We start from the raw sequence: 18,222 nt of genomic DNA on the forward strand, positions 1-18,222 counted from the left end.
GAGGGGACTGGACCTGCCTGTACTGAATCCACCAGGTTTAAATGAATCCTCAGGGGAGTCTTTGCCCTGGAGGAGATGGGAAGGGGGGGGAGGGGCTGGGAGAATGCAGGGGCAGGGGCGCGAGGACAGGGGAACCCATGGCTGATATGTAAAACTGAAACACAAATATCCGTATTAAAAAAAATAAAATTTGAAATAAAAAAATTTTTTTAAAAATCTGAAAAGTCAAGAAAATGAAAAAAAAAAAAAAGGACTGCTCATTTCTCGGACAACTTGAGTGGTATTGGGAGGGTGAAGTCCACCTGAGAGGTCAGTTCTACACAACTTTTGTACCCAGTGAAACAGTTGAAATAAATATTGAACTAACTTCTAGTTCTTTTTATTTATGGTTGTGTTTATCTACAAGCATACACAAAGCTGAACTTACACATATGATCAGACTTTATAGCAATCAGTGTGGCTATATGGAAATTATGAACATGAGACCCTGTCACCCTTGTCAATTATATTAGAAAAGGAAAAGAAGTTACCGTCTTGTTATCATGAACATATCTGTTTTATTGATCATGACATGGGTAAAATACTTGTATTTTGCAAATCTTCCATTTTCCATGACCTATAAAAAAAGAATAATAAAACTGACATATTCCACTTTGATTCTCAAGAAAAATTTCTTAGTGGAGGCAAATCATTAACATACTTAACACAGTAAATACATACACCAAAATTGAATAAAATATGCATACAATTGTTATTTCCTTTGTAGAAGTGTTTATCACACTGCTTTAGTGATGTTACACAAATACAGAAACAGCAGTTTTTAAGTATTAGGCTTTTAGAAGATGTTAGCTTACCGGTCCAAATTCAATCTAATAGGTATTAAGCCATCATAGACAATTTATCCTTGAACCCTATCACATTTGTACAAAAACATTTAAGTATATACATTTAAACGCAGAAATTAATAGGGAAGAGACAGGTGCCTATCTGTTTTTAAAAATGCTTTTCTTTGCCAGTCTCAGAACTGGTTAAAAAAAATATGAAACAAAGTTTCTGGACAAACCTGAAGCCTACTAACAATGCCTAAGTTCATTTTCAGGACTGCTAAAACACTGTAATGTTTGTTAACAACCTTTTGCTCTAGAAAAAACAAATGTAACCATACATACTGTTATTACTTGTTTGAACATCATTTTTTTTTTTTTTTTTTTTGGATGCAAGTACTTTGGATATTTAAAATAAAAGCAGACTGTGTTTTAAAGGCAAGCGATGTAAAATTTGTGATTAAGAATACTTTTAGATGTTTATTAAGAATTTAGGCACTGGATGTGGTGTCTCATGCCTTTAATCCCAGCACATGGGTGGCAGAGGCAGGTAGATCTCTGTGAGTTTGAGACTAGCCTGGTTTACAAAGCCAGATTCAGGACAGCCAGAGCTGTCACATAGAGGAACCCAGTCTCAAAACACCTCTCCCCCACCCAAAAAAAGGAACTTAGGTTGCTAGGAGCCATGAAGAAATCCCAAGAGATCTTAAAGTCTAGAAGATTGTGTCCCATGAAGCTACATTAAAAAAAAATCATTTAGTTGAGCAAAAATGTTCTAAACATCTTGGTATAAAAGGTAAGGGAGAGTCTTCACCTTTATTCCTTATTGGCAAAGGAAGGAAACAAAACATCAGGCAGCAGAGTGGGACAGACAGATTACTTTCATGGAGGAACTGACATGCACATTTTTTAACTTTGAGATGATAAAATATCATGGAAACCATCTTTATTCTCTACTGCAGTATGCAGAACAGTCAAACACCAAGTGAAAAGGGACACAGCCACAGACTGAGAGAAACTTATTCAGGGTTAATAGATAGTTTATAAACTATAGGTACGTAAGTTTGAAGACTTAGGTGAAATAGATAAACAATGTAAGCTACGAGAAAACAGCATCCAATTTTACAGAGGAGGGGTATTTTCAGACAGTAGCATATCTGAAAAAATTGGTAACTCATTTCAAAACAGAAGGGGAAAAATCCTTTCACAATGATAAAGAAGAGATAATCTATTCTTGTTTTATAAAATACACACCCATAAGATAAAGCTGTAAAACTCTGAGATAGAGTTTTACTTTGTAATGCAGGCTGATCTCAAACTCCCAATTCCCCTGCCTCAGAGTGCAAATGCAGGTGTGTACCACCAAGATCAGTAGTTATTTTTTTGATGAACAACTTTGAAAATGAAAATCCATGCATTTTTCGTGGATGTTCTCACTCGTTTTGAGGAGTCCATGCACCTATTCTCCTCCCTGTATTTATCCCTTCCCTCTCCTCTTTCTCTGGCTTGTCAAGAACTGATGGCAGCAGGAGTGGCTCGTCTTTTTAACTGTACACACTTTAACTTGTCTTTATTTGAAATAAGTAAGCCATGAAAGGGTTCTCTGCTTTAACTGGCCAAATTCTGAAACCAAGAAGACAAATACCAACTCCCTTACACCACTACTATAAAAGTCGAAAGTCTATACAGTCCATTATAAATTATAACCTTCCAACCACATAAAAGCCAATATTCAACTCCAAGGACCTAGCTTCTATGTTAGTATCAAAACAGGGTACTGCAACTGAACCTTCCATTGTTTTTCACTTAAGACCAAACAATTCTAAGCTGTGCCTGGTCAAATTAAACCAATTTCAATAGTCACAACAGCATCTGGTATAAGCAAGCTACAAATCTTTTACAAATGTAATTGGTGCAGTGTTCTCGGTAATTCATCTTTATATGCAACATTGGAAAAACAAATGGACACAGCATGTTTTGAAGCATATCCAACTGTGTTCCTGTTATTACAGTTGATATATTTGAATAAACAAAGTCACCGTGCAGCATAGCTCTGCAGGTGTCTCCACTATCAGCATCTGAAACTGAGTAAGAACATTATAGGCAGAGTCTAAAACTTTGAAACTAAAGTTGCAGAAGCATAGGAGAGAATCTGATAGGTTACCAGCCATGTTACAGTCTAGAAATGTACTTTTGGTCACAATTTCCTGGCTCATTATTTGACTTCGTCAACTACATTTTATATGAAAATTTATGGTTTTCTAAACATCATCAAAATGCCACAGACTTTGACACAAATGGTATTGTTCATTCAACACAATCTTTATCCATGAAGAAACTGAGGATTGGGTGCTTCAGCCTCCACAGTTGTGTAGTAAGGTTACAGTTGACTAGCTTGGGATTAACTGCAATCATGGCTCAGAACATGGCTTTTTGCATCTTTAATGCACACTTTTCACTAAACCATGGCCCCTCTTACATGTCAGTCACGCTTTGCTATGCTACCTTAAAAACTTCTTTGACAAACCTGGCGGATGCCAGTTACTGAGGCAGGCTGTTAAAGTAGCTGAATTTGGGTGAATATTTTAAACCAACAGGTCAAAATCCTACATCCTTGTAGTCTAAACAGATGCTAGTTTTGAAAGTTTCCACTACAGTAACTTCAGATACCATGTAAAATAAAAGAATGAGTACAATAAAAGTTAGGCATCAACACATGGAAGCTTTAGATACCAAGTATTTGGCTGAAGTATCAAGGACTTAACAACCAGTACCTTTAGTACTTGTGACCTTTATTTTTTTTTTGTAGTGTAGTGATAAATGATAAACAATTTTGCCTTATTCATTAATAGTCTATATGAATTACTTGTAAAACGGCATTCACTATGTGTGTCAGAATCTGTAGACAGCATTTCACATGGTTATTGTTTAAAAAGTTCCTGTCTGAATTTGGAGACAAGATCCTATGGTACTTTACTAAATGTAATTGAATAAACCTACTAAACCAAATTAGAATATGATCAAAATACATGACTCTCCTAGAAGTGTTTCATAGTCACATGAGGTTTGTGTTTTGTTTTTTAATACAGTTACACATGAGCTAGGAATGGTGGCACATACCTTTAATACCAACACCTGGGAGCATGGGAAGCACAGGCAAGCATATCTCTCTGAGTTTGAGACCAGTCTGGTCTACATAGTGAGTTCCAGGACAGCAAGAACTACACAGAGCAACCCTGTCTCAAAAAAACTAAATAACTAATAAAGACAGCAACATGCAGAATTAAAATGAACCAGGTGGCACACATCTGTGATACCAGGACTTAACAGGATGACACAGGCCAGCCTGAGTTTCCTGACAAGGTCCAGGTCAGCCTCTATTACATAGAAAGACTGTCCCAGGAAAGAGAGGAGAATGAAGGAGAGGAAGAAACAGGGAGAAAGAGATAGCTAATGATGTTGTGCTTAAAAGAATCTTACCTTTACAGAAAATTGGAGTAAATACTACAATTAAGAATTGTAAGCATTTCAGGGATTTAAAAAAGTTTTACTAAGTCACTTTAATTGAAACTTCAATCAATGACTAAAAAAGAAGGTATCAATCAAGCTTTGTAATGAACCATGGTAAGAACAAGGACCTCAAAGTTCAGTGCTTTCTTACACAATGAACAAACAGAAAGGCAAGGCAGTTAAAATGTCCAATCTTAATGCTTTGTCATTAGGTTTGAAGGGGAAGTTTTTAATCCCTTATACCTTTGTCTCCTCATATGTTATGAGCTATCCTGACTATCAGCCAAAGCATAGGTACAGGTATGATGACAGCTTAGATATGAAAGCTGAGTATAACCGTTTATATAAAATCAAGTGAAGAAGTTAAATCTCAGGAGATGTTACCATCTAGTACAGCCAAAAACAGCCTGGAGAAAGCAAAGAATTATGCTCATGAAATAGCTAAATGCACTGCTCCCAGGCGACCTAACACATTCTAGAAGCAGTGTGTGTGCATGAAAAATTATGAAGTGCAGAGTGACTACAGTATTTCAAGCAGGACATCTACTCATCAGTATTTATTTATTCCTCTTATATATACTTGAAATAACAATAGCATTTCATTTGCAATACTGTATAATTAGAAACAGTCCAAATGGGTTTATTGTTTCTATTTTGAACAATTAGTATGTAGAAATTATCATGGTATTATAACTATTCTACTAACCTTGAAAGGAAAGAAAAAGGATGAGATTTAATGATGCTTTTATCCTGGCAAAGAGGAGACAAATGAGGAATACATAGTTTATTAATGGTGGCCAAGAGCTAGCATAAATTGGTATTCATCTGGAATAATAAAAATACAATAGAGTTCTTATTAGGCATACTAATAATAATCACATCCACTATCTTACTTGTTTTAATCCTAACAATACCAAGACAAGTGACACTACAAATTCTATCCATTTTTGGAGCAGAGGTGAGACAGGCATCAAAAGATTGAAGTTAGTAAAAGGAAAGGTTAAAACTAAAGGTTTGTTTGGCTCAAGAATCTAAGCCCCGACCTATGAAGTCTTGCTATAACTCAAGTAATAGTTTTTAAAATCAAAATCAGTGAACACAGCACTACAGTTGGCCCTCTGTATTTGTGGTTTCAGCATCCAATCATCCTTGGGATCCTACGTACTTTTTAAAAACTATAACTGTATCTATAACACACATTCTTTACCAGTATTCCTGAGGAATATGGTAACTATTTACATTGCACTTATATGGAATTTAGAATTATAAATAATATATAAAATATTCAGGAGAATATTATTATGTTCTGGGCAAATACTGCTTCTGCCTATGCACCCAGAGGTTTAGGTATGCCTGGGAGTCCTAGAATCAATCTCCTGTGGCTTTTGAGGAATGACTACATGGACTTTACAGAAATTACAGCAGATGCTGTGAAATCTCATTTTGGCAATTCACTGAGATATAGTATCCTACAAAGTCTTTAGCTTCAAAGTTCATGAAGTATCTGGGATTATTGTCTCTTGAGATGAGTACTTTGTGTCTCAGTTCCTTTATTTCTGTAGAGCCTTGCATTTTAGTGAGCAGGGGAAGCATGTGAAGACCATTATGTTAGAGAGCTGACCTTTACCACAGCATGTACTTAATCCCTATCACTTGAATAATTAAACTTATGAGGGATGAGCAAAACTTTGACTATTGGTCTTAAGCACTATAATCCCAATTTCTTCCAAAAAAAAAACAAAACCCAAACTAAGATACAAACAACAGGGTTCAACAAAGACAAATGAATACACAGCAGTATAATACATGGCCCCAAATCAGGCTGAGAAAAATCCAATTATACATATGAAACATCTTTTTTTTGTTTGGGAAATTTTAAAGTTCAGAGTAGCTTAGCAACTTACTCCAGAAAAGTTAATTTCACAAGAAATATCCAGCCTTTCATCCTTGTGCTCCAACTATACTAGATCTCTAAAAACAGTATATTGCCTCAGACATATGTAAGTGTACATTTCTCTACTGTACTTCCCAAAGGGTCCTGTAGGTAGAAGATTGTTATATTATCCATTAGAATTATCAGAAGTGACTAAGATATCAGTATCATTTGACTGATAAAGACTTAACTGAGAAATAAAAAATGGTATTTTTCACATATGAAAAATTTTTAGATGAATAAAAGAGGCCTATATAAAAATTACTTCATTTAGTAAACAAAAATATCTTTCATAACACTAGTGCTTTGAGAAGTGGTGTGGTGGCTTCCCCCATGTAAGAACCTGTCTGTTCACAGAGAATACGGAATAAAAGGCAGAGTTCTAGCAAGTAAACAGTGGCATTAGGAGCTGTAAGCCTGGACTCAGAATTTAGCATTTAGCTTAATTAGGGCTGAAGATTTTCTAAACTAGTACTTACTATAGTATCTGTATATATAAAATCTAACTATCTCTGTGGTAAGAAAGAGGATAAAATTCAAATGGAGTCTATCTGAGCATAACATTCAAGGGGTTAAAATATTAATATATATTGAATTTCTATTATAATACTATTTATCTGTTCTTATTATATTTACAAGTGTAACAACTGTAGTGGTAACAAATTTTAAAAAATACTTAGAAGTAAATAGTCTTATTTTCTGAATTTAAAAAGGTAATTTAAATGAATAAATTTTCAATTAAAATGAACAAAAAAGTGGAACAATCCCTTAAGGGGAGCCATCACTTCAGAAGAAGACACAATTAACTTAAAGGTCTTGTTCAGAAAATACTTTCACCATCACTTGGTGTGACAAGTGTCTGCTAGAGTAGTAATCAGAATTGCATCCAAGCTAGACAGTGCTCTTCCTACAAACTGTGCTTTCTCTGAGGCACTACAAATTCTAATTTGCTTATATTAAAAAAAAATGTTGATATATCTTTCTGGAGGGGAAAGTTACAAGATGAAGAGTGGGATTAAATATGCCATGTCTCCTACTTCTTGTCCACTTACTCAAAACTTGAGATGAAGCCAGAAGAAGAGTGTCCTATCTTTAAGCCCTTTCTTCAAGATAAACTGCACTTCTCTTCCTGAAGTAAAAGGAAAGACCACGATGCTGAAGGGAACTGTTATCCTCCATGGCTATTAAGGCAGTGTTTGAAGCTAATTAAACACCTGTAATTTCTGAAAGAAAAGACATACAACAAGCAAAAGCAGTCTCCTTCCCACAAATTGCACAATAGCAAATACAATAACTCTGAAATGAATTCAAAGACAATATGGATCAAATAAAAAACACCTGAAATGATAAACAAAGGACCATCGTCCTGTGACAACTCTCTATGTCTGCATATCATGGAAGTATGAATGTTATTGTGGAGCCCATGGACACTCACACACACAGTCCAGGACATTTTATTTTTAAGGGGAAGAAATTTTTTAGAACAAGAAATATCAAAAGATGAAAATATACTCAGTGAAAAAGGAAAACAGAAATGTCACCTGGCCATCTGTGTCCCTAAGACTTATGTCTAGGCATCTCACATGTGGGAATTACTCTATAAGTAGAAGTTTTTGTTTAATATTTAGAAGTTAATAATCCTGCTTATAAAAATTTATAACACAAACATTAACTAAGAATCCATGTATCTGAATCAATGTTTAAAAAAATCATAAATGGTAAGAATACAAACAATAATCTTTTTCTGTCAATTCTTACTTTAAAAGTTGTGAGAGATGTGTTCACATACTGTTTAGGGAGGGACATGTGCCGCGGTATGTATGGAGATCAGAAAACACCTTCCAAGTATTGCTCTTGTGTCCTTCTGCCTTCTTCAATACAGATCTTTACTCCACCTTGTGTCTAGCTTTTCCGTGGGTTCTGGGGATCTGTACTCAGGGTGCCAGGCTTGGGCAACCAGCATCTTTACCCACTGAGCTAGCTTCCCACCCCCACTTTTCTTTAGTGAACAAATACTAACAATGGTGATAATATAATTTTGGAAAGTTTTCTTATCAGCTATAAAACACAATTTTTTATCAGAATCAATGTTGATGAAATCACTTTCATGAGAGGACTTTGGGCGTTAGAGGCTCAGTTACACAGCAAAACCTATTATCAATTGAATCTACCTACCTACCTACCAACCATCCTGGTATTTTTGAGGCAAGATCTCATTCTATAGCCAGACTGGCCTTCCAAGTGTTGGGATTTCATAGGCTTTGACATCTTTACCTGGATAGAGTCTCTAAGACTGTATATTCATAGAACTGCCAAATTTTATTGAATACAGTAAGAACATCTTTGTAAACATAAATAACAGATTACTGATAATGACAACTTATAAAATATTGTAAGTGGAAACACATTATATGTACTTGATTTAATCTCTCATCTAATTTTTAAAAAACACATTATCTACTATTTTGTCTAGCTTTTAATTCTGGACATTCTGTAAGATCCTCAAGAATGATACAGCTCAATTTAGAGTGACTCTTTGTTGTTACTTCACTGTTTAGAATAAGTATATATAATGAGGACTACATTAAAATCCAGTAACAGAATTATTATACATTATTGGAAGGCACACTGTAGAGAATAATTGCTAAATATTCTCTACACTGATTTTACCATACTGAGAGGTAATTATGGTTATGAAAGTGCTTTACCACATTAAACTAAAACCATAAATTCAAGAAAATCATAAATTATTCTAATATGTTCTCTAATTTAGACCTATTCTGAATCATGTACTTTACTATCTTTTTTAAGATTCCCTATAATGCTTTTTACTCGTTCATTCACTAAACTTAGATTAAATTAAGTGTACATGTTTTTAATTGACCATCACTTATTACAAAGGAGCAGGTGAGAATAATGAAAACAAGCATTCTTTTTACATGATCATCATTACTTATCTAGATTAATGTCTGTTCTTGACAGCATTTTATTTAAAACTTTTGGACCATTAATACTTGGAGGCTATGATAAATTCACTGGCAAGGTGATCTGTAACAAAAAACCGGGGCTTGAATATGCAGCAGAAAAATACTAACAGGGTAGCTAGTTCTGACCCTCTTTCCATTAGTATAACAAAAGTTTAATGTGGAATTTTACCATAGGATTTAAACTAGACAGAAGAGCAGCAATAACAGCAATATTCTTCAGTGTACATGCATAACCTTGAGACACAAATACAATGTTTTCATACTAAGTATGAAATGTCTCCTTCCCACAAATTGCACAATAGCAAATACAATAACTCTGCAATGAATTCAAAGACAATATGGATCAAATAAAAAACACCTGAAATGATAAACAAAGGACCATCGTCCTGTGACAACTCTCCATGTCTGCATATCATGGAAGTATGAATGTTATTGTGGAGCCCATGGACTCTCACACACACAGTCCAGGAGATTTTATTTTTAAGGGGAAGAAAGATACCTACAAGGTTCCAGTTTGTACATTTAATTACATGACCTTAAAACCAACACTCATCAATGAAAAATATTTTTAATGATTTCAAAAAAGCTAAAGTTTATTTGTGTGTGTGTGTGTACGTACATACGTACGTACGTGCGTGCGCGCACATGTGCGCGCCTACTTATGTGTTTTTGTGTAGGCCAGGGTACATGTGTGGAGATCAGAGGTATCAAACTCAGGTCATCAGGTTTGGCAGCAAGTGCCTTTACTCACTAAGCCATCTTGGCAGGCCCCAAGGCTAAAATTTAGTCTGACTAAATTGAGATTTTGGCTTCTTGCTTTAAACAACTATTGAAGTTAATGTTATTCTGCATTTCTATTCATCTAATTATAAGGGGAGTGCTAATTGATTTCATTTAAAGGCTCTTAGAAACTTAATCAATCATATACGTGGTTATTATGTATATTGTAGGTGGAAGTGATATGTCTGGGCAGAGAAAGGAATATAAGGTGGGAGGAAAAAGGAGTGCAGACCTTTTTGGCTGAGGAGCTGGTGAGGTAAGAAGTGGCTGTGGCTTGTTCCTTTGTCTCTTGAATTTTTCAGCATTTACCCTGATATCTAGCTCCGGGTTTTTATTAAGACCAATTAGGATTTGTGCTACAGTAATTTTTTTTTTTTCATTTTGCCAGTTTTCAGTATGTTATTCAAGTACCAGAAAGAAAAACTGAGAATAAAGAATTCCCAATAGTAGTTATTCAGGGAAGAGAGAATATTCCTATTTTATTCACACAAGCAAATATCATACAGAAATTTAGAATAAAAGTTAAACTATATAAAAAGGTACACTATAACTTTATAAGTTCTAAATATTGCTTTTTCATAGACTTTCCTATTGGACAGACACCATTTAAAAACTTGCTAGTTATACAGTCACAAAGAAAGAAAGGAACGATTTACCTCATTATACTTTCAAATGTGAACTCTTTTTCTATCCTTTGGGTAGGTGCAGAACAATAAAGCACTTGTCTCCAGTTCTACACTTCCAACCAAGATGACAACAGTACAAAACAGAGCAATTTTCAGCATTAAACTTTTCTCTGATAAAAGCAGAGCTTTTTAAAAAGCAAAACTGGAAAACCAATTAGTACTCATGGTTAAAGATGCTTGAAAACATTTCACGGGGGCAGAAAACCAGAAAGGAGCAATTATACTGCTAAGGACATATCATACTCCTAAGGGCTAAACCAAATAACAAGGAGCCCTAAGACATATCAATAAAGCTTACAAATGACTGTGTCATTCTTAATCTTACTGTTGAAGAGATTTTAAATAAATGTAATTCTACGTCTAATTTTCTTTTAATTAAAATAGCAAGCTACTGCAAAAATAACCCGAGCATTTTTTCTAGATAAATTCTTAATAAGTCAAGAGCATCTCCATGAAATTGGAACCATAGAAATAAGCATCACAGATTGACCACAGGAAAACACAGTAAATGTCTTGTGAAGTAAGAGTTTGGCACTTTTTGAGAAGGGCCTTATGCTCTGCAACACCAGAAATCAAGACATTTCTCCACCTTTCCTTCCTTATTCACACAAAGCTTGATGATTGTGTTCTTCCAGCTTTTAGCTGAAGAGGTAGCTTTGTGATGTTGGCCAAGGGTTAGAAAACAGTAGGTGGAAGACAAATTCAGTGTAATGTAGTAGCTGTTATTTTATAGTCACTATTTTAATCTATACATTTTCAAGAGTATTATTGTAATTAAAACAACAAATTCTTTGACATTTGCTATTTTTTTTTTAGGTCTAGCTATACACACCTCTGATTTTGTTTTGTTTTAATGTGACTGAACGCTGGGAAGACAAATTTCCAAAGAGCTGATTACTGGCTAGCTGTCCTTTTCTGCTGTTGTAGGGTGGCCATTTTCAAAGAGCATAGGAGATAATGGTTTATAGGAATGAAAACTTGAAAAGTGCAAAAATTAAATGCAGAAATCGAATCATGAGTTTGAAGAAAAAATCCTCAAAAAATAGCAAATTATCTCCTACAGCCTAATGTAAGTTCAATGTAAGCAAAGTGTTTAGTGTAAGTTATACTAAATATTTGTTATTCCTTTACTGATCAAAAGACATAGCAGTCATAAGTGATTATGTATTACAATGACTACTAATAATTCACCTTTTTAGGGCATTTGTTTTTTGGTGTCATTAGCACATCTAATGTATTAGCCAAGTAGGACAAGAGAATTATATTTGTTTGAATTAAAAAAAAAATTCAGTACCCAAACATAAAATATTAGCTTGTAAGACTCAAGAGACAAAGATACCCTTTCTTCATAACATTCAGAAAAGTATGTCTAAATTTATAATTTATTATACAAATTCTATTGACCTGAATTAATTCATAATTTTAATAGGAATATGACATATAGATATGTAAGTTAGAAAAGATGATTTTTCAATAAACTTTGCTCACTGTTTCAGAAGTGTACAAATAATAGTAATTAAATAAATATTTTTTTGTTTTAAATAATTAAAATATTTAAGTTATTAAAAATAAATATATAAAAATAGTAAAATAATTATTAAAGATTTTAGATTATACTTATAACTAATCTTCAATGACAAATCATAAATTTTTATATGAGTGATAAACTTATATGATTCTGGAATAGAACAAATCCACACAGCTTCAAGTTATGTATGTTTATTATGAAAAGAAATTTGACAAAAATCCTTTAAGTGCTAAATACATATAAAACATTGAACAGTATTCCTGTTCTTCCTCCCGCCCACTCTTTTTTCTCTTAACAATGGTATTACATTAAAGCCCCCAAAATTCACATAACATTTTTATTTAAAAAAAAAAAGATGTTTTGCTAACAAATAAGCAGATGATTTAGAGTAAAACTCATGAACATTAAAACCTCACTGAAGTTTAACTTCAGATCTCAACAACAAACTGTGGGATACAAAGCTAGGATATATAAAAGCAAATTTATAATATATGATATACTCTACATTTTGACTGACAAATACATTTTCCTGTGGGTAAATAAATTACTTTGCTCCATCATGATGTTCAGAAAAGCATTTTATAAGCAAACAGTGTTTAATGTTCCTAAAAATGGACACATGGGTGTGATAACAGCAGTCACACAAACATTCCAGTGAAATGATAAGGAGCATATGAACTTTAACAACTGGACTCTGACTAAGTCTCTTCCTCCTCATCACTACTGTTACTGTGAGTCATAATCCATTCCCTGTAGACCTGAATTTTCTGTCAGCATGGTAAAGGAAAAAGAAGCATAAAGGTTAGTTAAGTATGGAAAACTTCAGGGAAACCATGTAAAATTATGAAATGTTTAGGTGTTATAGTAATTTTAAAGCAGAATTTTCATCTGTGGTTCATTTTGTAACTGTGGATATAATACCTTATAACTTAACAGGCCTAAAAGTAACTTCCACATACACACTCATGTTAGACTTGGTTCCATGTATCAATAAGGTATTCTAGGAAGATTATTCTACTTCTTTACATATCACCTAATTGACTACTAGGAAGTACTGAAATAATGTTCTGCTTTTAAGATAGAATGGCACAAAATGAATATATTTTATATTTAACTATTATGTATATGCATATGTCCATTTAGCCAACACAGACAATGTTTTTTCAGAGAAAGAGGAAAAAAAGCAGAAATATTAGAAAGTAGAAAGCAACAAGCAGTTTATAAAGCACTGTCATTAAATCATTTAGGTGAAATCTAGGCAGATTACATTTCTGTTTTTTTCAGACAGGGTCTCATTATTCCAGGCTGACCTCAAACTTGCTATGTAGTTTAAGATGACCTTGAAATTCTGATCCTCCAACCTCCACCTCCCAACTACTGGATTACAGGCATGCACCACCATGCTGGCTTATGCATCGCTCAGCATCAAACTTAGGGGTTCTTGATTGCTATAGAAGAACTCTACCTCTTTTATTGTGTATTTTATTACATTACATTTTAACAAATGTGGTAAAAATATAGCAGTTTTATTTATGAAAAGCACTATTACTACCAGAACAGCAACTAACTTTTTACATCTGTAAACAAACAATGCTAACTATAAATATACCAAGATATCTTATAAATTCCGGTAAGTATTCAAGTTAATAATGTGCTTTTAACACACTTGCTGAAAAATACACAAAGCTGATAAAGATCATGAGATTTTATTTAGTGAAATAGAATCTTTAGCAAAGACTGGTCTACTAAAAATAACATGCATCTTTAAATATGACGAGTAGAAATTCATGGTTTTAAATTCCAAATAAAACAACTAGTTAAGGTGTGGAATAAACTTCCTTGCCACTGAAATCCAATTATCCATCATGAGAAACTTTTGGTATAATCTGTTCCTGAATAATAAGGATAGTCTATTTCTAAATTCTCCTTACTACAAATCCATATTTTATAGCAATTGTATTAAAATAGTTCTTGAGAAATATTATTTTTAAATTATGCTTTGAAAACCATTCAACTTTCAGTATGTAAAAAGTTAGTATGTTAATTCTTTAAAAAGGGCAGGCAGCTATAGGGTGGAAATGTTTCAACTGGATTAGCCAGAGGTGACACCTACAACTTTTCTGTCTCTGAAGAATAATAGAATCTCAGTGTAGAGATTGCAGAACATGTCCTTTAGGTACAACCTCCCAAGAAACTGCCAATTCTATTGTAATCTGCACATATTTTGGCACTTTAATAAGATTTAAAAACCAGGGTAAAAAGTTACTTTACTAATAAAATGAATAATAAAAAAGTTTTTAAAAGTTACTTTACTAAATATTGTACTGCAATGCTACAGTTACATTTTAACACACTGAACAGAAAATCCAGCAAAGACGTAAAGCACACTTAATGTAATAATATATACTCTACATACAGTAGTAAAATAGTACAATTTTAAGATTTTTATCCTGGTTATTCTAAATTTGAGAAGCTCCATGTTTCAACAGTTTATTATTATTATGAATATTTTCAAAACTATAAAAATGCTAACTCTTTATTTTCAAATAAATGGCTTACTTTAGTATTCCATACCAAAACAATTTTACAACGGGATAGCCTGGGGTATGAGTCATTACTTCTACTATAATCTAAGTTTTAAAACTTGAGTTATCAAGTAACGAAGTAGTCTGAACTGACAAACCATTCCAGCCTCAGACTATTGTCCCCCAATTATATCTCCTTACGAAAAGATACTGCTTGCTGTGAACTGGGCATCAAACCCCACGAGGCTCTACACATACTAACATGACATTTTAAAAATGCTCAAGAGCCATGATGATTTACAGTGGCAGTGTTCCTGAGTTTTGTTTTCCCTTCCTTCATGAATAAAACAGGAGTGAAGATTATATTTAATATAAAAACTAGTAGTGGTATGAGAGATGGAACAAGTACCCTAAACAGAAAAACCTAACATGCTAAGTACTATCAAGGGTAAAGGCAGACAAGGCATATTGGTTTTCAGCAGATCTAGAATACCCAAAGCAAAACCAAGATTAGACTGACTTACATTCCTAGCCTAAGTTCCCAACACAAAATCTTTTCTTTATAGTCAAAATACTGAAACAGCTGCAGAGTTTGTTAAAAGTTTAAGGCTAAAATCTAATGTTGGCTTTCACTTGCAAAGTCATGAATTAACAGTTTTCATATCAAACTTTTTGAGGCCTGTAAAAAAGAAAGAAAAATCTTATAGTAAATAATTGTACTTTAAAAACTAAGTAAATAGAAGAATAAATAAAGCTAAATAAGACAAATAAAGCCCTAATCTATTTTTTAAGCTATTGTGTAACTATTTTAAAACACCTCAAGTTGTGAGATTTGATTTTAGTTTGTGGGACGTTTCTTCACTTACCTGTAACATTTGATTTCCTGTACCGTCCCTTAGTCTGTAAGGTCGGATAACTCCATCTTCATTAAAGAACCGGGGCGGTCGCAGACTTTCTACTTCAGAAGTCTCTGTAGCTCTAAAATAAATAAATAAATAAATAAAATAAAATAAAATTCACACACACACAAAACTTAATATTAGAAATTATCAAGAGCCTACACTTACAGATCAGTAAATATCATTGAAGAAGATACGGAAAAAGTGTAAGAGCCATAACATCAGACAGTCTACTGTGAGACAGTGTCTTTTAGAGCCTCCTTATTGGTTGTCCACCCAGAGTGTTCAGCCTTAAGACTATATGCACACAAATACACTGAGCAAGTTGTATTTACATTTATTTGTGCATACATATGCATCAACATATGTCCATAGCAAATGTAATCAAGGAAAAAGAGGCTATCAACTAGAGTGTAGAGGTGTGGAAGAAGCTTGAGGACAGCTGGGGAGGGCTAGAGGAAAGGAAGTACTGCAGTTCTATTTCAATTCAAAACATTATCAAAAACTTCTTAAAACACTGTTAAAACAAACTACTAAAGTAATCTTAATTAAAAATAATAAAGATAAAATAATCTTAGATAAATAGGACTACCATATAACTTCTCTATTTTAAATGCTTTTATGATATAATGTAAAATTCCCAGAAAAAAAATATAGAACTATAAAAAAATCAATTCCTAAGCTAGGCGATGGTGGCGCATGCCTTTAATCTCAGCACTCAGGAGGCAGAGCCAGGCAGATTTCTGTGAGTTCGAGGCCAACCTGGTCTGCAGAGTGAGTTCCAGGACAGGCACCAAAACTACACAGAGAAACCCTGTCTCGAAAAACCAAAACCAAAACAAACAAATTTAAAAGAAATCAATTTCTTTGGATTTCCTTTGTGATGATAATCAGGTAATTTGTCATTTTTTAAAAATGGGAGATATGCATGTGGCCAAAAACCACATGGATGTCCAACATCATATGCCATTAAGCAAATGCAACTTCAAACTTCAATGATATGCTACTTTATACCCAATAGCTACTTAAAAAACAGGCACTGAGCACAGGTGAGGAAGGCTAGGACCAGACAAAATGGAAAAATTCTGTATGGTAGCACATCAAGGGTCATTCAGAAACCCTGCTCCTTACTGGTGACAAAAATGTCCTCTGCTCTGTGAATGTGTACTGACGTGAAGCAAAGAAACCCTTCCATCCTTCAGCTACTTTTGTCAGGACTATTTAAAGAACTGCAGGAAAAGAAGGAAGTGACTAAGGAACAGATGGACTTGTCTCTCGTCACTCAGTGTTACTTGAAGGGAAACCATTACTCTCATGTGGAAGTATAACCCAGTTAATCTGTGGCTAGTTTCTTGCTCATATAACCTGAAGTATCTCTCTTACAGTTTTATAATCTGCAATTTGGCTAACTCTCCAATGGAATGAATATATTATTATATAATCACTTATAGAAATGCAATGTCTGGGGAGGGGAAATCTAATCCAATGAGTGAGTGTCCTGTACTTTTCTCATTGCCCCTTCTTGCTTTCCCACACTTCTCCAGCCTTAATCTTTTACCTCTGGTCATTCAGCCACTACCTACACCACCAAGCTCATAATGTTATGGCCATCTTCACCAACCCACCTGAGGGTAGCCAACGGGGATCAAAGACTTTTCTGAGAATGGAGTGGACATCTACTTTATACAAAGAACTAGAATCCTTGTAGTAGTTTTTAAAGGTGTGTGTGTGTGTGTGTGTGTGTGTGTGTGTGTGTGTGTGTGAGAGAGAGAGAGAGAGAGAGAGAGAGAGAGAGAGAGAGAGAGAGAGAGAGAGAGAGAGAATGAATCCTGGGCAAAATGGAAAATGAATATTAGAAAATAATGGAGAAAAATTCAAAACACATACCATTTGTCCAGAGATTCTGCACACAAATACTTCTAGTGCCATATGAGTATCAGGGTTTTATTTTTTATTTTTCCCCCTCAAGACAAGGTCTTACTGAAACTCACCTATGTAGACCAGGCCAGCCTCACTGAGAACTGCCTGCCTCTGCCTCCCAAGTACTGGGACTAAAGGTATGTGCCAACATGCCTGACCATGAATAAATCTTAAAAAATGAACAAAACTTAAATATGCATTTGCTGGTGAGCAAGTAACCAAAGATGGTTTAAAAGAAAAATGTCCCCAATAGGCTCCTGCATTTGAACACTTGGTACTGGCTGCAGGGGAGGGTATTGAACTTTAGGGGTGTGGAATAGCTTGCAGGAAATGTGTCACTACGAGTAGTCTTTCAGAGCTTTCAGACTTGCCACACGTCCAATTCCTATTTTTTCTTCATGTGGCTAGAAATGTGACCAGCCAACTTCCAACTCCTGTCCTCTGTTGTCATGCCCTCCCCTACCATTATAGACTGGAACTGTATGACCACTGTAAACCTCTGAGTTATAATTCCATATAGAACATACATGCTCAAACAAACTGTCTAGAAGTTGCTCTTGAGTCATAGTATTTTTCATAGCAACAGAAATGAAATTAATATATGATATATTTCATTAAAATATTATCAGC

The 18,222-nt window shown here is 34.2% G+C and overlaps 1 protein-coding gene across 3 annotated transcripts in view; it reads right to left on the reverse strand.

The window, feature by feature from the left end:
* Vps13a (vacuolar protein sorting 13 homolog A) overlaps nucleotides 1-18,222 on the reverse strand; it is a 215,148-nt gene that overhangs the window by 7,667 nt on the left and 189,259 nt on the right. The window contains exons 68-69 of one of the 3 annotated variants that reach the window (XM_036206892.1): nucleotides 15,640-15,751; nucleotides 531-616 (exon numbers count right to left, since the gene is read on the reverse strand). In XM_036206892.1, the coding sequence (XP_036062785.1) occupies nucleotides 531-616; nucleotides 15,640-15,751 (198 nt within the window). Of the gene's footprint in view, nucleotides 1-530; nucleotides 617-12,423; nucleotides 13,016-13,614; nucleotides 15,453-15,639; nucleotides 15,752-18,222 lie in introns of those variants that run through there. The other 2 variants (XM_036206900.1, XM_036206909.1) reach the window with 2 other exon arrangements.

Source organism: Onychomys torridus, chromosome 1, assembly GCF_903995425.1.
Source record: "Onychomys torridus chromosome 1, mOncTor1.1, whole genome shotgun sequence".
NCBI classification, from domain to species: domain Eukaryota; kingdom Metazoa; phylum Chordata; class Mammalia; order Rodentia; family Cricetidae; genus Onychomys; species Onychomys torridus.